Source organism: Ammodytes marinus (genome assembly GCF_949987685.1).
Source record: "Ammodytes marinus genome assembly, chromosome: 21".
NCBI lineage: Eukaryota > Metazoa > Chordata > Actinopteri > Uranoscopiformes > Ammodytidae > Ammodytes > Ammodytes marinus.
Window position 1 is genome coordinate 11,164,851 of NC_137225.1, and position 21,417 is coordinate 11,186,267.

The 21,417-nt window shown below is 39.3% G+C and overlaps 2 protein-coding genes across 4 annotated transcripts; one reads left to right on the top strand and one right to left on the bottom strand.

The window, feature by feature from the left end:
* Positions 1 to 5,648: 5,648 nt before the first annotated feature.
* On the top strand, positions 5,649 to 10,683 carry LOC307268035 (uncharacterized protein). 2 transcript variants are annotated; one of them, XM_080050547.1, is made up of 5 exons: positions 5,649 to 5,871; positions 6,959 to 7,081; positions 7,813 to 7,893; positions 8,363 to 8,482; positions 9,458 to 10,683. In XM_080050547.1, exons 1-5 carry the CDS (start codon positions 5,869 to 5,871, stop codon positions 9,617 to 9,619), a joined length of 489 nt encoding a protein of 162 aa, XP_079906673.1. In that variant the 5' UTR covers positions 5,649 to 5,868; the 3' UTR covers positions 9,620 to 10,683. The 2 variants fall into 2 exon arrangements, with proteins under 2 accessions (XP_079906673.1, XP_079906674.1); XM_080050548.1 differs by having other exon boundaries at positions 7,021 to 7,081.
* A 117-nt stretch (positions 10,684 to 10,800) lies between these two features.
* On the bottom strand, positions 10,801 to 21,251 carry zc2hc1a (zinc finger, C2HC-type containing 1A). Of its 2 annotated transcripts, XM_080049862.1 has the most exons (10): positions 21,195 to 21,251; positions 20,403 to 20,476; positions 19,411 to 19,527; positions 18,918 to 18,941; positions 16,472 to 16,613; positions 15,615 to 15,754; positions 14,621 to 14,720; positions 14,402 to 14,477; positions 13,836 to 13,943; positions 10,801 to 12,670 (listed from the first exon to the last, which is right to left on the bottom strand). In XM_080049862.1, the coding sequence occupies exons 1-10, from the start codon at positions 21,211 to 21,213 to the stop codon at positions 12,535 to 12,537; spliced, it is 936 nt and encodes a 311-aa protein (XP_079905988.1). In that variant the 5' UTR covers positions 21,214 to 21,251; the 3' UTR covers positions 10,801 to 12,534. The 2 variants fall into 2 exon arrangements, with proteins under 2 accessions (XP_079905988.1, XP_079905989.1); XM_080049863.1 differs by lacking the exon at positions 18,918 to 18,941.
* Between the last annotated feature and the right edge of the window lie 166 nt (positions 21,252 to 21,417).

Below are 21,417 nucleotides of genomic sequence, written 5' to 3' on the forward strand. Positions count from 1 at the left end.
ACACAGAGTCTTCTTATCTTCTCTAATGGCATGCTTCCCTCTTCACCTGTTGACCATACCATTCTTTTTGGTGGGGTTGCAGATGATGCCTGAATTCAAAACCTGCCATAAGAAAAAATGCCTACTGCCATTTACATCTTCAGTTTACTGTTCAAGGGCTGTTATCTCACTACATAAATAAGTGCAGTCCCGGATTGACTGATGAACTGTTTCTATTGCTCCACGGCAGGGCCGGCGGTAGCCAGGGGCCAGGGTGGGCCGTGCCCACCCAAATGTGGGCTGTTCCCACCCAATCAGAAAAAAAAATAAAAATAAAATTATTATTTTTTTTTTAGGTGGAAGTCCAGACCCACTATCGGAAGGACCTGTTCATTCGCTGTCCAAGAAAATGTCAAATAAAATTCAGACAATTAATTAATTAATACTAAAGAATATACCATTACCATGCATTGCTTCTAATTGTATTATTGGGTGGGCAGGACAGCCTGCCTCCAAGTTACCCACCCGCTTATAGTGGTCACTGGTCAGCAGAGCCGGCCCGAGGCATAAGCGAAATGAGCGGTTGCTTAGGGTCCCGACTGCCCCCTTTTTTTTTTAGTTTGTGTGTTTGATATCAACATCATATTATGTAAATGTAAATTATCATACAATAAAAGGAATACAATGTTTTGCTAGATAGTTAATAGCTTAATAATTGAATCAGTTCATCTGGGAGAGGTAATCCGAGGTTAACTGATCAGGTCACGTTCAAGTCCATGGCATGAACAGTTTGTGTTGAGTTTATTGAAAAATATTTGAAAATGGGGCTGCCCTCAGTTGCCCATGCACTGTGTATAGTCAATAGCCTATTTCAGCCTCGTCTGTGGAAAAAAAGATAACTGGACAACAGAGTTCTTCTGCTTCGTTCCTCTCACTGCATTTAAATTAATTCATTATATTACAGAAAAATATGTCCCGTAAAAGAAAAAGAGCACCAAGCCCATCCCAGAGGACCCTGCATAATATTTTATTTCAAATTTATATTTCTATGGAAAATCCATGTGTCTTTCTTCAATAGCTTCTAATTCATCCGACCCAGTGTCTCCAAATTATTTGTTCACACAAAATTCCTCAGATCTAGTCTCTTAATTTTCTTCTCTAAGTGCATCAGATTCATGCATTTCACTTTAAAAAGGTAAAAAAAAATCTCCCGGGGGGGCATACCCCCGGACCCCCCTAGCAGGTTCATGACCTCGGCTTGCTACTATTTTCACCCAGCTGGACATGGGAGCCAATAGTGGAAAGACTATATATCTATATAGTGTGTATAGTATATAGCTCTGGACTACCACCATCCAGGTTGCCCAGTCCCAAAGCTTTCTCTTCTATCAGCTCAGGCTGCCTACAGTTAATACTGCGATTACAAAAAAAAAGATACATTATGTTGTATATAATGTATATTATATGTTATTCATAAACATTTTGGAAAAAAAAAACATGCAAGAATCAAATCTCCCACACAGCAACACTCAAAGTTTATTTGCATATTGTGTTCTACACAATTCACAGTAAATGTGCCAAAAAGCAGATGCAGAGATCTTACAAGGGCAAAAAAATCAGGCTTGCGCGCTCTGCGCACGCTCACATCTTCGGTCTCTCTGCCCAGTGTGCCCACCTAAAATTTCTACAGGCCCACCCTAATCTAACTTTCTAGAACCGGGCCTGCTCCACGGGATGAATTAAAGACTTATACGGTGACAGAACTATTGCCTCAAAATGAATCTAAATGTTGAAGCAATTTATTTGGATTTTATACCTCCTGCTGTACGTCCAGGTTTTTTTCTTAGCAGTTGAATCACAACTGATGCATTTTTCTGGGGCGTCTTGGGATTTTTCTAAGCTCCTGCGCCAGTGTCTCCGGGGACACCAGTTTGTCAATACTGCCGTACTGAGAAATACAGAGTTTTTGTTAGGAGCTGATGGGCTTAATAAACTATATGGCAACTCATTTGGCAATAGCTTGAATGTGACCAACATGCATTGATATGAAAAAGTTACGCACTGTAGCTTTAACCTAATCATATATGCCTGGTTTTTAACCTAAGCAAAGGAGCAGTGTGAGGAATTGTATAACCACAAACTGAGGGAGTGGGCGGTGAGAGTGAACGATGAATGAAAGTGTCAATGAGTGAATTTCATTTCATTTCATTTTCCTTTATTTAACCTCGAAAGATCAATTGAGGGGTGACCCTCTTTTACAATGACGTCGAGTTTGTACAGATACACAATATACAATGAGAATACATAACAAGTTTACACACACACACACACAGACACACAGACAACAACAATTTAAAACATTCAGATCAATTGAATGAGAGACATAATAACCTAATTAAAACAGTTACAAGTGTAGAGGGGCTGGTTCAAAATAATAATTTTAAATTGGTTAACAGTTATGAGTGTATTTATTTTAATTGTATGTTGTAGGCTGTTCCAGGAGTCAGGGGCACTATGGCTAAAAGCGGTTTTACCAAGCTCAGACCGGGCATAGGGGACATATAACATGAGCATGTCAGTTGAGCGGGTTTGATAAAGCCCATCTGAAATAAGCAGCATTTCTGTCAAATATAATGGTAACTTTCCAGTCAGAGCTTTATATATAAAAATATGCCAATGTGCATCACGTCTCTCCTTAAGGGAGGACCACCCAACCTTTTCATATAAAACACAATGGTGTGTATCATAAGCATCTCCTGTAATGAATCTCAAAGCAGAGTGAAATACAGAGTCTAGGAGTTTAAGGCATGAACGAGATGCATGCCGATAAACCACATCACCGTAATCAAGGACAGACATAAAAACTGCCTCAATAATCCTTTTCCTACTGAACAACGGGAAGGTGGCTTTATTCCTATAAAAATAGCCAATCTTTTGTCGGAGACGACAGACAAGATTTTTTATGTGAAATGTAAAAGAGAGTTTTTCATCTATCCAGATGCCAAGATATTTATATTCAGTGACTCTTTCAATATGAGATCCATTATTTGTGTGAATAATAAGATCATTAAAATGTGTAATTCTTGCTCTGGAAAAGCACATATATTTTGTTTTTTCTATATTAAGGACAAGCCTGAGATCCACTAGACAGTTCTGCAGGGTGTTAAAAGAGCTCTGTAGGTTCTGAACAGATTGTTGCACTGAATCAGAAATACAATACAGTACAGTGTCGTCCGCATACAAATGGGCATGGCAGTTTTGTAGTGATGAAACAATGTTATTGATGTAAATTGTGAATAGGACTGGACCTAAAATTGAGCCCTGCGGAACACCATTTGTAACTGTTAAAAACTCAGTTTGGTAGCTTCCCAGCTTAACTGACTGCTGTCTATCAGAGAGATAGTCCCTAAACCAGCTACATGTAGAATAATCAAAACCAATTTCATGCAGCCTCTCTAAAAGCAAATGGTGATCTAAAGTATCAAAAGCTTTTGACAGATCAACAAAAAGTGCTGCACAGTGCATTTTTTTATCGATAGCTGTAACAATGTTGTCTAAGACCAAAGTGACAGCAGATACAGTACTGTGGCCTGCCCTAAAACCAGATTGAAATGGACTCAAAATGGAAGCACTGGATAAAAAGGATTTCAACTGAGTATTAATGACTGATTCTAGAATTTTTGCTAGGCATGGGAGTTTGGAAATTGGCCTGTAATTGTTAAGATCACTTTTGTCACCCCCTTTATGTAATGGAATGACGTGAGCTTTTTTCCAGACTTTAGGAACAATACCAGAGGAGATGGAAAGATTAAAAATATGGGTTATTTGTTTTGATATGATAAGTGCAGAGAGATTTATTGAAAATGGGTCCAAATTGTCCTCTCCCATGTACTTCCTGGGGTTGATGGCAAGAAGCGCATCTACAACAATACTTGTTGGGACTTGAACAAGGCTGAAAAGAGGAGTTTTAGAGACAGGTGGTATGCTATTTTTATTTCTCGTGGTGGTAGGCGTAGAAGGCGTAGATACTCCATTGTGAAAGAGTTTACCAGCAGCTATAAAGTGTTTATTGAAAGCTAAACCAATTTCTTTCTGATCATTTAAAATCTGATCATTTATTTTTAACTGACTGGGAACAGTGCTAGAATTGTTTTTGTTATAATTCACAGCCTTCCAAAATAGTGCAGGGTTGGAGTAGCAGTTTGAAATTAGTTCGAGGTAGTAGTCTGATTTAGCTTTCCTAACCATGGATATGCACCTATTTCTGATTTGTCTGAAAGCAGTCCACTTGGAGTTTTCACCAGAGCGTCTAGCTAGGGACCATGCTTTATTTCTCTCTGCAAATATATCGGACAATTCATTTGTGAACCAGGGGTTTGATCTATTTTTTACTCTGTGCTTTTTAAGGGGTGCATGCTTGTTCAAAATGGAGGAGAAAGTATTGGTGAAAAATTCTAAGGCCAATTCCACATCAGATATTTCACTTGTGAGATGAATGTCACTTTGATAGAGTTCATTTAAAAATGCTTGCTCGTTAAAACCTTTAAAATTACGCTTAATGATGATTTTGGGTTGAGATTTTTTAAGATGAATACTTCTGATACAGGCCACCGGGCAGTGATCACTGATTCCAAGCTCAAAGACACCAGCAGAAACTATTTTATTGCTTTGATTTGATAATATTAAATCGATCAAAGTTGATTTTGCTGGGTTTTTTAGATTTGGTCTTGTGGGCTCAGTTATTATTTGTGTAAGATTTAGGTAGCTACATATTTCTTTAAAAGGTTCAGAGGCACCAGAAAGCCAGTCAATGTTAAAATCACCCATCATAATGACCTCTCTATTTACATATGGAGAGATTAAATGTGCTAGCTCACTCAAGGAGCTATTTACTGCTGAAGGGGGCCTGTACACACCAATTACAATAACACAATCATTTAACGATAAAGACAATTCCAAAGCAATAAATTCAAAGCAGCTTCGAACAGAGACAGCATGTAGTAATGATACAGAATAATGTGATTTAACATAGACAGCCACTCCCCCACCCCGTGTGGTCCTGTCTATTCTGAATAAACTATAATCATTTATTGCCACCATAGAGTCATGTGTACTGCTCTTCAACCATGATTCAGTCAGAACCAAGACATCTGGGTCAGCCTGAGATACTAAGATGTTAACATGGTCTAATTTATTGTGCTGAAGCAAACTTCTTATGTTTAAGTGAAGAAAACCCAAACCCTTTCTTGTTTTGAGGATGTTTGGTGAGTTTAGCTTTGATATGCTCATGTCCAGGTTATCAACAGCGGGGTGGTCCAACACAATTGACCTATTACACATAATAGGTACATTTTTCAAGTTACTTGTAATCCCAATTGGTCTGTGAATGCGGGTAGCAGTGAGACAGTTAGGGTCGGTTTGGTCTTCCAAAGCATCTCTCAAAGAACACGGCCACCTGTGGGTGTGTGGTAGACTATAAGTAGGGTTTTGCAGTCATTATACGCGGAGAGATTCGTTCTGTAGCAATTTATATAAGCGCGTAAGGAAACAGAGTGTCATCAAAAGGGTGTCTGCAAATATTACTCGGAGGGTTAACCTCAAAGTTTACACTTTATTTAATCGGAGAGTAAAGTGAACCCTCTGCTGCTGAGGACGGAAGTAAAATCACATGCTGCGGTTGCACAGCGGCGTGCGTAACGCAGGACGTGGGAAAGGGACTGCACCACCAGAACCAGAGCCGCAACAGTGAGAGGACGAGTAGCCTACGTGATTTTGGTGTTCAAGGTGTAAAATCAGGACGACGTGAGCACCTGTGCAGCAATGTAGCCAAACGCCAGAGTGCCAGTTTGCAGCTCTTAGCCCGCGGTGACTATGAATGAAGAATGACCAATGGTGAGTAATATACAGAAAGTGTTGGCCTAATAAGTAGGTGGTGACGCACTGACACTTAAAAATCATCACGATCCGAGTTGATTTAAAGCCGAAAGTCGTCTCGGTGTCAGTGCAGGGGATATTAAAGTCTGTAACGTGTAACAGCAACGTTGTGAAGCGCTCTCAAAACTTACCGGGGATCCGTCCATACCTTAGATAGTATAATAAAGGTCCATACGCGCAACCGTCCCCGTGCCTTCTCCGCCGAGTGACTGGCTGACCTAACCTACTCTATGGTTATAGACTTTTTCTTCCCAGGCAGGGGAATCCCGTGTGAATATTTCCCATCTGCCAGTCAGAAGGAAACTGAAATAGGCGTTTGGGATTTACAGGAATTGGCCACCGGTTTACAGGAATTGACCAACTCGTTTTACGGCTTTTGATTCAATTCAAGTCTATGTTTACGTTCAGTTCGAGGCTGAATAGGCTATTATAGTGATAGTCATAATTATTGATGCAATCACGTGTAAGCAGCATTACAATCGTGTGGTTGGTCAAGGGTTAACTATTCCAATTAATTTGTAGGCCTACACGGTCGGGCAGTTCGAAATATAACCGTGATGATCATGTTTCATAATGGTTTTTATTATAATTAAATAATAATCTGCAAAGTATCTGGTAAAGCTATCAAATAAATGCAGTGGAGGACAAATTGGACTAGTATCCTCTGAAATGCCTACAGGTGGCCTACAAGTACAGGACCTCAAATCTGCTCTGTAATAAATGTACTGGAGTGATATAAGAACAATATTTCTACTGGGTATTAAAATGTGGTGAAGGTTGACACTAGGGGAGGCCATAAGGATCAGTGAGAGTCCCCTGACAACATTAAAACCATTGTAGTTTCCTTACAGCGGTTAGACGGCCAAACATTATAAGGTACAAGCGAGGTGTCTCTTGAACCTGTTTCGATCATAGCAGCTATGGTTTGGCTATACATGTTCCTTGTGAAACTGTATTAGGCTATACATGCAAACGTGTTTTGAATGATTTGACTAATTCATCCTCTGTCTCCCACTCCGCCCACTATGTGACCATAAACCCTCAGCCTCTTCTTTGCATCAGTCTTCTTGCTCTTCTGCTTCTACCTCTATGTCTGTCCTGTGACAGGCCTCCCAAAGACGTCATAAACGATTACAGAGCAATCGTGCACACTCATCTACACAACACAGTAAGTGATTCTAACTTCTTTGTACTTCTCTTTGCTAAATGTATCATCCTGCACACAGGGGCAATAGTGTTGTCATCCAATGGGACGCAGACATTACGACTAGGAAATGACAACCAAGGGGGTACAATCCCATCTAAATAGGTGGAAACTACAATATGTTTTACGATTAACGATTAACAGTGATGAGTTGAACTGAGATTACAGCCATAATCCTTTAATCCTTTCTCAAATCTAATCGGGGGGGGGGGGGGTTTGAGAAGCACATTACAAACTGTTGGTACGCTGGAAATTGTGGATAATGCAGCTTCAACATATTATTAGGTGTCAGATGTATGTTTACCAAATTTGGTGCATTTGACAGTGCATGTATACAGTCAGACCTTTCCTTCTTCCCTTTTTTTTTAAAAACATTTGGATGCCCCTTTGTGAAATATGCAGCCAGTCGTGTTCAGAAAAAGATATGCTTACTTGATGACTATTTCAGATATGCATGGAGAAGTGTGCCATATGCAGGTTGAATCCTAAATTATAGTGTTTCACTGTATAGTAATAGTTATACAAAATAGCTCACCTAAAGGCCTACTGCCTTTATAACCAAATTCAGACCTACAAACATGCTTTGAAAGCAATAAAATGCCGCACAAAAATAATAAAGTGTATATTTCAAACTAGCTTTGTATTTGTTACTCATATTCAACATTGTAATGATTTCATTCTTTCATTCATTCAAGAGGGAAGCTATCGAAACCTTGCTGCGAAACTCATCCTGCTCAGGGTTTTCACACAGGCTGCCCAACTGTTCAGACGACAGGGTGAGTGACTGGTTCTTATTCTGCAGTTATCAGCTACATTTGTATATGTGTCTTTTATTTTCATTTAGTGGTTGACCAATTTAGTGACCATAAAAAACAGAGACCCTGCCCCTGGCCTTTAAGGATATACTGCAGCACTGTCAGCTTTTGCGTCACCACCATGTAGCATAGTAGATTTTATCCAGGCCAAAGGTCAACTGTGCTTCTGAGCATTGGTCTCTTTGTTGTCGTTGAGGGGGTACACACTGCAAGAGTCGAGTGCAAATAATATTAATAATATAATAATACATCTTATTTTGTACAGCACCCTTCATACATAAAATGCAGCTGAAGGTGCGTTGTATGCACAAAATGAAAACAATACAATTCAAGCACCTTAAAAGCCTAACTCATAAAACAAAATTTAAGTGAAACTGGGAAAAAACTCATTAAAGCATAATGCGTGACTTGAATATCTCTTTGTCTGCAGGATGTTGTGGGAACCTTGCACAACCTAAGCTGCAAAATGAAGAGATCAAGGCTTCCACACACAGAAAAACTGGCAGAATCTGTTTTGAACTCATTGTGGTGCAAATGTCCTGAGACAACGGTAAGTCTATATGCATGTTATTTCTCTTAGGACGTTCAAATGTGCATGCACGTTCTTAATACATGTGTGAATATAAATTAAACTTTGACAGGAGCAGCAGTCAGGTGACCAACTTAAGAGTGTGAGATGTTGGCACATTTAACTGACAAAGCCAGTGGAATGTTGGCAGCCTGTAGTATTTTCTTCTTCAACATTGTAGGTGACTCACCGCGATGTCTGGTTGCATCCAAACATGAGCCTATTTGTTGTTTTGGCCAAGTTAACTTTGTGCCAGGCAGAAACAAGCTACAGCAGAGATGCACATGCAGAAAGTCATACTACCATTATGCTTCATTGTACACTGCAATTGACTGAAATGAACTGAGAGACATAAGTCATTTGGATCCTTTTTGGTTACTCTTTCTGAATCACACTGAAATGCTGTAAATCCTGATGCCTAGTGAGTTCAGAAGTGCATACGTATCCCGTTTTTACTCATTTGTTTAGCTCAGTAAGATGTGTTACAAATTGAAATTAAATTAGTATCTTCCCGCAAAATCCATGAGACACCACACCGTGTTTACCTCCGGACCTGTTATGCATCTCATAGTTAAAGTCTGAGTCATACAGCAGAGCAAAGTAGACTTAGGCGTCACCACACTGGCCCACAGTCAAAGTTTTGAACCTTTTTAAGGCTGTCCCTCACTTCTGATGATCACACATAGGCCTACTGTCCTTTGATCTTAGCCCATATACGGTAATGTGATGACTCAGAGGGTTATCAGACTTTGATTTGTCATTGACTGCTGAGTCAGCCCTGTTTCGCCATATATTGATAAGGATTAAATATGCATCCACATTTGTGTACATTGCCAGTGATAAAGCATATCCACTGAAATGCAATTTTATAATTTACCATCATACCTAATTGATGTTAATTGGGATCAATGCTAATTACTAACACGTTGTATTTATGTGCCAACTTCTGATGACTAGACAAGAGGACCCGGAGTGAAGACGAGGCACACAACGAGAAAAAAGAGGGACGAAAACGGAAGAAGAATCGAGACTAGAAAACGTTGCAGGGTCATGGCAATGCTGTCTACCATGACTGAGTGCTACGCAAAGCTGAACCTGAACACTGTGTCAGACACCTGAGACCAAACCCCAGCTCATCGGGAAACAAAACAAAACTTGCACTCTGCCAGTTCTTCTGCGCTATGTCGCCCTTCGTCGGATAACGCAAGAGGAAGCTTCCACTTCATTTACGCTATCCTGGCTGTAAAGTACCAGTGTATATCTCCTTTCCCAGCTGTTTTGGGTGTTGTATGACTGCTGACTTTTTAAGATTTTCAAGCTAGGTAAACACAAGCTCTTAAGCCGTCCTGACAAACTGGACTCTCACGCACTGCACACACTGCTACATGTACCATCCGCCAGCATGTAGAATGTACAAGAACGTCTAATGGACTGCATACCAAGGTGTACGAGGAACAGCACAAAGAAGCTCTTCAATGGGGGATGGAGTATTCAATAGGGAACTTATTTTGTATGATTTAAAAGTTGCAGCTAAAAGGATATTATTTAAGTGATTAGATTGTAAAGAATATGCTATGACATTAACTTGCACTTAGCGATGATCTGCTTAAGCATGACCAAGACACATTAAGGTGCTCAAATACAGTTTTGCTTTCGCTTTGGATTAAAATGACTAGTCCTGGCACATATTTTGTTATCTTGGATAGCTGAGGCTCCTTTGTATGGGGTATTTGTGTGGGGAGTTGTTTTAGGCCTGTGTGAAGCCATTCATCCTCCTCAAGTTGACATTGTGTTGACTAATCGTTGGATGTGATTGATCTTTTAAAAGCACATTCTCCCACAGATGGTGGAGCTCAGCTCAAACACCACACTCCGTTCCGGGAAACCTCGGAGAAGCTTCCCTCTCACATTCAGTTGTCGCCTTGATTAATGGTGCCTTCCTAATGGGGGGGGGGGGGATAAAACACTTATCAGGAATGTACTGTAGCTTGGGCAGCCAAAATACTCATCTGCAACTACAACTACATTACGTTTAAATATGCCATTTGTTGGTTTGTGTAACAGAAATATAACATAAAGATGCAGCCTTTGCCCCACCACTCTGTGCAGCAGCTATTTTCTACCAAAATGCATTTTCATGTAGCTAATTTCCTTTTGTAAAATGTACATGGTTTTTCATGACTCATGGCACATGCATTCCAAATATATTTATATCTAAGACAAAGCAAAGGCTTGAGTGTTACTTTGTTCTTATAAATGATCCACAGTATTTCAACAGACACTCACACAACTACATCAAAGCCGTCTTCATAGGAATTTATTATTGGTGGCTATACATGGCATTAAGCGTACAACCGTTCCCAGGTTAACAACCGTTTCATGTACTCAGTACAGGAACAAACATGTCCCGTCCATTTAAACAGTTCTTGTCATGTAATTTAAATACAGTTTGCATCTTTGAACTAATGCCTTCCTCCTAAAAAATCATCATACTTAGCCTGTGCTGTTAAAAGAGTTTCTTAGTTGATGAATATTAACTATGTGCCATACGTGAAGGCCTTTCCCACCTGTAAATGAACTGTGTGGTGTCAGAAATAGTGTCCGTTATATCAGGAGATCGGCCATACCTGTACAGAGCATTTAAAATGACTGTACTGAACTATTGGCCCTAAATACCTTAATGCACGGAATACCGCATCAATAGAAATACTGTCGAGGGAAAAGCATATGTAACACATCCAGGTCTAGTCAGGTTTCATTCAAATCCAAATAAAAACACATTTTAATCCTGGAGAGAGAGAAAAAAAAAAAAAAAAAAGTGCAGACATTGTTCATTCGTTAAAAAAATTAAAGGGAATAGGAAAATACATAATGTATCACATTGTATAAAATAAGAGGGAATGAAAGGGCTAGGGTGAATGCTATATTGGTCAAAAACACGTCAGGCCTATGGTGATAACATTAAGGTAGCTGGTAACAAATGTTGCCTGTAGTGTGACCTTAAACAGCTAGATATCTTTTGGTTTCGGCCCCTGTCAATATACAAGGTGATAGCTTTTCCAAAGTTCACCCACGTTTCCCCTTCTTAAAAACCACATTGTTTTCTTTTTAGTAGTCAATCATATTGCACTTCAATAGGGAGCGTATTCCTGTTTGGGAGGAAGCCGAGGTGTACAGGATTTCAGGAATGCTTTTCAGATCACGGTTGACTGAGGTTTGAGATACAGGGGACAATCGCACCCACTTAGTAGTGAGTCATTTGACACTTTTCCTTTACTTATACAACCCAACTCTCTTTTTTGTATCTACCATCTTACTTCTCTCTTCCCTCACCTCTTCTAAGGATGCACCGATCCATACCAACTGCTCGATAGGGTGCTAAACTCTTGATTGTTGTCCGGTGACAAAAAAATAAAAAAATATAGGCTCTAGTTTCACGGCAATAATGTTTCAGGCAGATAAGTTGTTAGGGAAATCCAGCAGTAAGCAAATTTTAAAAAAGTATTTGCGTGGGTTGCTCCTTTTTCAGCAATATCATCTACTGATATTATGAAGCATAGCACAGTCGTACATGACTTTATACCAGATCAGCCTAACACAGAGATCCATCAGCCTCCAGTCAAACTGAATCACACATCAAGTAATGAGAAAATGGATCATAGATGATGGTTATGTCTGTAGTAGGAAAATGGAAGAAATTATACTACTCAGAAATCGAAAAAGTCTTCAGCTAGACTTAACAAATAATTGATATTCCATACCAAAGGTAACCCATAGCCTTAATTGCTTTAATTGGATTGACCTTATCCATGACTCAAGGCCATGCTGAGGAGAGAACCAACAAATACTCTGAACACTAAAACGAAGCATAGGGTAGTCTGCTGATTCCGACCCCTTTTTACTGCCGTGAAATTGGACCCTAGTGTTAAAATACAGCCTGATTTTGGTTTAAAATTCTTATTAGTTACATTGAAAGCTGTAGTTTGAGTACCGGTGCCCCCCTTCGTTCTTGTAGTTCCTCCCCTTCCCCTCCTTTAAACACACATCCTCCTGACCCCACACTCGCAGCAGAACTTGGCCGAATCCACAGGATACTTGGTCCCACAATCGTGACAGAACTTGCTCCTCATCCCACCGTTTGCCACTGCGTTACCGCCATCCACATCATTCCTGAGAAATGCAACAAAGTTGACTGAATGAGCGCCAACTTTAGACACTAGGCACAGCAATTTGTGATTGATGATAGGTTGTCTGATAACTTTATTTTAGAGTTCATATAAGGTAAGGTTTTTGATTTACTGTAAAGCATCTTGCTAAATGTGTTACGGTAATTTATGAGATGGACATGATACAACATGCAAAGACAATATAACTTCAAATCCTTTGAAGTCGACAGGATTTAGTGTTGTGGTAACAGTAGATAGGTATATTGCTATGGCTTTCCTACAAGGTTCCTACTTGACTCATTCATGATTATGCATTTACTTCATTGTATTAAACGGGCACAAGACACCCTTCTCCCAAGAACATGAACATAAAAAACGAATTTAAAATAAAATGTAATGTCAGGATTTTAATATTAATGATGCTTATAACCACCATCATTCATTTGCATCTACATTCATTTGCATTTACTCTTATATAACATAACTAACAATCAATAGAAGGGAGTTAAATAGCACAAAACTTCTTGTAAGTTTTATAGACGTTTTTCCCAGAATAACGAGGCTATAGAACAGTGAGATGTATCTATCTTAAACAAAGGCCTATTGTATTTTCCTGACTCAGCTGACCAAACCAAGGCCAGGAGCATAATTCAAGAGCGAAGAAGAAGAGGATTGGACGAGAAGATACAAGACAACAAGATAGACCAATCAATAGACTTTGTCAAGATATGTTAAAAAGCCTTGCTGTCGAAAAGGCTCATTACTTTTTTTGTCTGTCTCTGACTTCTGCATACTCTGTTCTGTGATCTCACTTCATTAAACAACACCTGAGAACTCTGAAACTTTTTTCCAGTCATCTTTTATTTTTTACCTTCCATACATCCGAACAAAAGAACACGAGATATTATAGTTTTAATAGTAATCAAAATGTTACTGTCATTTTGAAATTGTCACTCTTTTTATTTAAAGTAAAATTATAAAAATGATCTAAGTATGCATTCTTTCCAGAGCTCCAGGAGTATGCAGTACGCCGCCAAACCACAAGAGGTCAGGACACTGCAGCAAGACCACAGTTGTATTGTCGATGGTTGTATCCTTGTGATTCAATCATGCTTAACTTTTTATTTTTCATTTTATTTTTGAGCAAATGTGCCAGTGACCTTGCTCACCTGGATATGTAGGAGGATTCTACTTTCTTCTTATTCATCCCTATTCCAGATTGAATGTTCCTCACAGAACCTTGGCCAGATGTCACTGCTCTGGATTTACTTCCCACACTGAGAGGAAAAACAGAAAAGAGAAGAAAGACACGGATGAGTCAAATGCAAACTGCACAGAGGCCTGCGGGTTGCATACCAATCTTAAAGTTTAAAACTGCAATTTTCAGAACACATCACATTTGAGCTGCCACTGACTCTCTATACTACCAAAGGTGACATGTAAAGACTTTGAGCATGTGGAGTCAAAAATCACTTTTTGTAGCACTGCATAGTAAAGGCGAAAAAATACCCCATAGGATTCAATGTATACAACAACAAAAAAGAACAATGCCTGTGTGTGTGTGTGTGTGTGTGTGTGTGTGTGTGTGTGTGTGTGTGTGTGTGTGTGTGTGTGTGTGTGTGTGTGTGTGTGTGTGTGTGTGTGTGTGTGTGTGTGTGTGTGTGTGTGTGTGTGTGTGTGTGTGTGTGTGTGTGTGTGTGTGTGTGTGTGTGTGTGTGTGTGTGTGCTCACTGACCCTGATGGAGGGCTTGTGAGGCCTGAGGGACTCATCCTCAGCGAACCTGAAGAGGAGTTCTTACTAGATGGGATTCCTTCAGCATTAGAGAGGAAGAGGGAGAGAGAGAGAGAGAGAGAAACGCAGAGTGAAGAAAGTGAAGAAGGAAGATGCGCATGTTACTGTGGTGGTCCATATAACAATGCAAAAAAAGAGAAAGAATCTGTGGTGCGCCCTTACCAGTGGGTTGTCCAAAGCCTGACCTCTGGGGTAAACGAGAAGAGGCAGAAGGGATGGTGGACGCAGCAGGAGAGTTGGCCTTCTTGACAGGAGCAGGAGGCTTGTACAGATGACAGGCAGAGAGAGTGTGGAAAAGGAAATAAGTACCTAACACAAAATGTAAGATATAAATGATGAACATACTGTATATTCTCTACTTAGGAAACAGAAATAAGAATGGGAAACATAAGTTAAGTAGCCTTCTAGAATTATTGACCAAAGCCAGACCAGACTGTACTGTAGATGTATGAGTACGGTTGGTGTTTGGTTTGTAGCCTTAAACTGCTGGAAGGAAAAAAATCTGAGAAATGCAGAAAAATGGAAAACTTGACTAAGCCGCAGAGATCCATATTGATTTTTTTTTTTAAATAAATGACTCCACCATGGCACGTCATAAAACCGAAGTGACATAATGATTAGTGGCCAAGGTTTTTTCTCATTTTGATGAATAATAAAACAGCAATAAAGCTTTTAAATAAAATGGTTCAGATTCTGCGGTTTTATGGCTCCCAAACTAACTCCCCGCTCATGTGCCTTCTGTTCCTAAGTGACTGTAGCTAATTCCACGCCTCCTGCAAAAATTACGTATCACCCACAAGAAATAGGTATCAATTTATGAACAACACTACTTCATTATAAAGAAGTGGGAATAACATTGAATTAAGAATTCCCTGGCCAAGTATTTGGGTGAGAGTTGCTGTGTTGCTACAAATTCACTCTAATTATTATGAAAGCAGTGGCTAAATGTACGCAATGTATCATAAAATATTTCAAACATACTATGACTATTTTAGTCATACCATGGAAGTTATGTTTAAATGTTTTAACACACAACAAGATGTACTATGAAAAATTATGCATGTTATACACAGCTGTGACCACATTTGGAAAACTCAGGATAAAAAATATTTCAAGAAGAAAAAAAAATTCCGGTGCAGTCTGTGCATGTGTGTACCTGTGTGCGCGCAGGAGGCTTCTTTGCATCTCCTAACTTGCTCTTGGGCATACGGGCTTTCTGCTCCTTGCAGAACTTCATGTGTCTATCAGCTGCACTCTCGTTGAACCTCCGCTGACAGAAAGGGCACTGGACATAGTCTGGAGACAAAACAGGCCGTGTGACACTACTGGAAGTACTGCTACGTGAGGAAGATTTCACCTGTGAGTTTCTTATTATTTTTCTTATTTTAATTAAAAATACATCAGGGGTTAATCCACACCTATGGAATGTTCTCCTGCCAATTAGAATAGAGTATTCACACAGACTATGGTATAACTGTAGATAACCCCTCCACCCCTGTTTATCTATATGTCGCTATTTATTCTGTTTTATTATATCCTCTTTCCTTTCTGATTTACTTGTGCCCAGGTCGGTTTTGTTGGTCTGCCGTATTTGGGCTGTTGTGTGATGTGCTTTTTTGTATTGCATTTATTGTTTATATGATGAAAACTCAAAAAATAAATAAAAACTCAAAATACAAAAACAGTATTTTAACAGTTACCGTAGTTAAAAGTGCTCCGAGGAACTTTCATTTCATTTGAATTCTTTCACCCCCTTTGGACAAGCGGTAGTGTTTTTTCCTGGGTGAGTACTGGTTTCTGGTTGAGCGTACCCATGACAAAAAAATATATATATATATCATTCTTTGCAATGATGGTCTAGTTTACTGTTACATGTAATCCATGATCATCAGAGTAAAAACTAGACTGTTTCATAAATATTTAAAAGTTCCTTATAGCACCTTTAAGTAATAATTTGTACTGTCATTCCTGTACTTCTTGCTTAATCCCACTGCCCTTAGAGCTGGCAGGTACCTGGGTCATATGTAGGAGGAGGAGGCGGGGGCAATGGTCCGCCTTCCTTCATGATCTGAGTGATGCCCTTGGCAGCCCGGATGGTAGCAATGAAGTCCTCATGTTTCTTGCGCCAGTTGGATGGCTTCTTAGGTGGCTCTGCCTGGCAGGAGGCAACACAGAGGAGATGCCCTGTTACACCAGACAGCTAGTCCTGCTGCTGTGCTGTCACTCCCATTGCATTGCTGTCTATTCATTGAACGGACTAACTGATAACTTGAAAATAATGTTGTAATGTAAATTTAAGATCACCTCCTCTCTTCTAGAGTCTATTGTTACTTTTATCATAAGCAAATGAATTAAGAAATTAAGTAAGAAAATGTTATGGGGCCCCTAGGATGCTTAGAAGCCATTTGCAATCTGATATGTTCTATTGACCTAAAGTATAATGATTACTCTCTTATAGGCCTGGACATTCCAACAAGGGAAGCCATGGTTTTACTGAAGGCAGTTCTCAACAACATGTGTCTGTCTCTAATAACTAAGAAACTTTAGTTATATTCTGCCTGTTAATAATATATATTTTCTATCTACAGTGGCAGTGTGTGTCTTATCTAAAGCTGATGACTTCTGACAGAACTAGTTCCCTGCGCTGCTTTCTGTGGGAACATGATAGCTCAGCTGACTTCCTTCTTCCGCCTATACGGTTACAGTCTTCAAGTTCATTAAGCCCGTTTGACAACCACGGATCATTTGGAGAGAAACTGGAGCAAGTTTTCCTCATTTCCTCCAAGCATGCTTTTGTTTAGAGTATATATTCCTCATGCTTCAAGACCTTGACTTCATGATACATTACTACATAATAAACTATTCTGAAATTTCTGGCTCCTTCTTTGTCTTTTTGAAAAGTAAGGGTAACACAGTTATGGCTAAAGAAAAATTATGGTGTACATTGGAATATTGTCAGTCGACACACCTCCAGACTATTTAAGCCAAAATATTCAAAAGCAAGGAAATCAGCATTTATAAAGCTAGAAACAGTGATTGAATGACATTTGGGGTTTCAGCAGGATAAACAGTGCCACTAAAATACCATTAGGGTTGCAAAGGGGTGGAAAGTTTCCGGTAAATTTCCGGAAACTTTCCACGGGAACTTTCGCTCGGGAATTTGGGGAATATTCAAAATTGGAAATTATAGGAATTAACTAAATGGCGGTAATTTAAATTATTTTTTTGTTCATATCTAAACATAAATCTAAACATGTATACACTATGTTTGGTCATAGGCAGACATCCATGCAAAATAATACAATAAAAAAACATTACATTTGAACAGATTTATTTGTAAGAAGAACTTTATAATTTTTATGAACAATCAATAATTTCACTGAACAACAAAAAGATGAATGATGAGTAAAATACAAGCCCCAACCTCAGCGATTTTTACCAGCATCCAATAAGGAAGAGACCACAACTGTAGTAACCAGGAAGTGCCACTGGGGGCTGGGAGCAGAAGACAGCCATCTCTCATTGACTCCAATGTTAAACATGCCGTTTTCACAGCATTAATAAACCTATTTACAGCCTAGGCCACAAAACCATTTTAGTCTGTATGTTTAGGTCATATCTCCATGACAACACTGAGGGGGGTGAATTTTTTTGGCCCACGCTAGTTTTTATTCTTTTGGGAGGTTAAAATGTATTGGCGCGATCTCTTGAGTGACAGCTCTCCGCCCGTTGTCCCTCACTTTGCCTCGGAGGTATACGTCAGCTATCTCCCTCCCCCTCACAAAATGGCGACGTGCACAAACCAGGATTATTGGATGCCGTGTGAATAACTGAGGTCAGCCGGGATGCTAGATCCATATTATTTACTATCTATGGTAAAATATTACTCATCTGTCTGACCCCACCCATTCAATAAATAAAGTCAAATGCCCCCCATGTGATGGAGGAATGCACAGTGCATGTAGGGGGCATGGCCTCAGTACCCCTGCAGTAGGATGTGTGCTATGCGCAATTTGCCAAGTGTACTTGCATGAAATCTGGTTGTTTTAGTCAAGATTATGCTAAAATATATTGTCCCCAACTATATTTAAAATCACAGTTTAAGCCTCTGTAAACCTGCTCTAGTAAAAATCAATATATGATATTGTGATATAATGTTGGGTGTCTCAATAAATGTTGGGTGTCTCAATAAACTTTAAAAAAAATCTGATTTGAAATTAAATGTTCATAATTAAATATATTAAAACTTAGTTGAAAAAACTTTTTACAGTCTAGAACGTTTGCCAGGACTGAAATAACATAGTTAGGAGAATTTAGTGCATTGGGTTGCTTTAAATTTAGTAGATTCCCGTTTATTCCCATGGAAAGTTTCCAACTTTGAAAATTCCCGGAATTTTGCAACCCTAAATACCATGTATACAGAAAGAAAGAACAATTAAAAAAAAAAAATCAAACTTACTTTCCCAGTAGATGAACTTTGTGACTGAAAGTATAATTAAAAGTGATTTAATTTTGAAAATACCCTACCAACACAAAACACTGAATGTCCAAACTAAAATGGCACGGCAATGGTTGAAATACATTTGGCCGTTTGGCCCCACAGTAATGATGACAATATTGAGCCCATTTTAACAGCCGATTCTCCTCTGGCTTCCAGTGACCTCAGTTGAACATTGTGATATGGAATATATCTGAACTAGCACTGACCAAACTATTGCTAGTAAGGTCTTGTATAATAAATACGTATAGTGTAGATAAATGACTTCAGACTAAGATATGCAGGTCACTTCTATCATGAAAGTAGATGAACATGACTTAAGGTTATGAAAGGATTAAATTAGGATGTTTTGAACATGTGAGTTTCCATACAGCGGTGTATGACTGCAGTTTTTCCCTCATGTTTTCCTATTAATAACCACATGAAACGGTTATAAAATGTTGTGTATTCGTACCTTTGGTTTGATGGGTTTGAGTGTAGGGAGGTCTGTCCCCTCAGCTCTCTGTCTACTGGAGTCAAAAACCTTCCGCCTTTTAGTTGCGGACTTCTGGCAGATTTTAACATGCTTCTCCTGTTGAAAAAGAGAAAAACAAAAGATGCTAAGTGCACCATAACTGCACAGCTCAGAACTTTATCTGTTTCTACAGGTTTCGGGAAGCACTTGCCATCATGTTCACATTCCCATTATCCTAGCTGTCACTATTGTTTCAATCACATTTCCAAATGTAGGTCTTTGAAAGAGGCAAGAAAGCAAGACAATTGTTGTGTGTCTGCAGCTGCAAGGTGCAAGAAGAAGGCAAACACTTCTTTCAAATATAAACTGGCACCAGTAATCCTCTAAATTATGCATACAATTATATTAAACCTCCCAACATTGACAAAGCACACATCCTTACACAAACTAAATAATAATGCTCTAATGCATAAGGCAATAATGTAGCTAAAAGAGTACTTCATTGTAAGTGCAAACATGTGCAACTGGAAACAGGGAAACTAAATGTTCTAATACCTTATTGAAGTCTAACTAGCTTCGATGTGGGAGGGTTACATCTCAGCTCTGTATTGCCAGAAGCGTAGGTCACACGTACTATAACATTGTTAAAAGAGCTTCTCCAAAAAGGGCCCTTCCGGCTCCTTGTATTGTTGCAAATGACACACATACTACTGTCAGCTGATAATAACTATGGAAGATATCACCACAGCAAACTGAGCACATCTGAGCGCTTGCCTAACACTGTAGATCAATATTTTAGGACAAACAACAACAAAAAAATACCACCAGTAAGTTTTAACATTTTATGCTAAATCCTTAAATGCATCATCTTCAGAATGTGTCACGGATGAATGCAGTAGACCCATAGATAGTATAATAAAGTAGACCACATCATATAGCCACTGAGGAACATTAAAAACGACCAGGGAGTGCTTATGTATTCATTTATTTACCAGGACTTTGGGGAAGAACATTCTATTACAGATTTTGCATTGGGCCAGATCCTCAGCAGGAGGAGCTTCACCATCTGCAAGAATAAGACAAAGTTAGATGGCATACGAAAAATGGACCACGCCTTTGTTTTCCTGATAAAATGACTAACTGTAGTAGACACATACAGGGCTTGTGATGGTACAGCCAATGCTTGATATCATGCAGAAGTATTTTCTTTTCGCGCTCATGCATTCAGCATTTTACATTTCTGAAGACACAATGACCCATCCCACAATGCAATATATTGTCGTCCTTGATTTAGGCTACCAATAGCTACAGTTAATTGCAAAGGGATTCCACCAATAATTTAGAAATGCTGAGAAGAAAAAACTGTCTTAAGGTAGCTAACATTTAAGTTTACGGATTTAAAAAGCGTCGTTTCAATGCTCGTATCGTCTGTATACCGGTGGGCACTGAACAGAGAATTCACATGTAGCGGTTCCCTACTAGACTACTGTGTTTTAACTCATGTCAAGGTGCATTAGTTAGCTGCATGCTAACACTGGGTAGCGCCCATGGCTAATGTGGGGATCACACAAGGATCACACCCATTCAGAGTCAGCAGCTAGCTTCATCTTTGGCCCTGACGTTACCTAGCATTACTTACTAGGCTAAATCCCAAACAAACAAAAAGAAGAAAAAGGGGAGGTCGCTGACTCCGCTATTTTGGAAGGATGGAAAACACAGAGGTTGTGAATGTTCACAGTTAAACATTTAAAAAAATACCGGGACGTAAAAAAAAAAAAACTCACCTTCAAATTCTTCCATCATTAGGTTGCCTCTTGTCTGATGCTTCTGTTGTTACTGACGAGCAAAAGTAGCCAGAGCAAAGTAAGATGATTCACCCCTACCCACTTCCGGTTTCCCTAGCGTCAATAGGAAACTGTCTCATAGTGTGACATTAATTTTATTTCTCCCCTAGAAATGATTATACACGTAGAATACAACATTATATAGGGTATTTATAAGTAACTG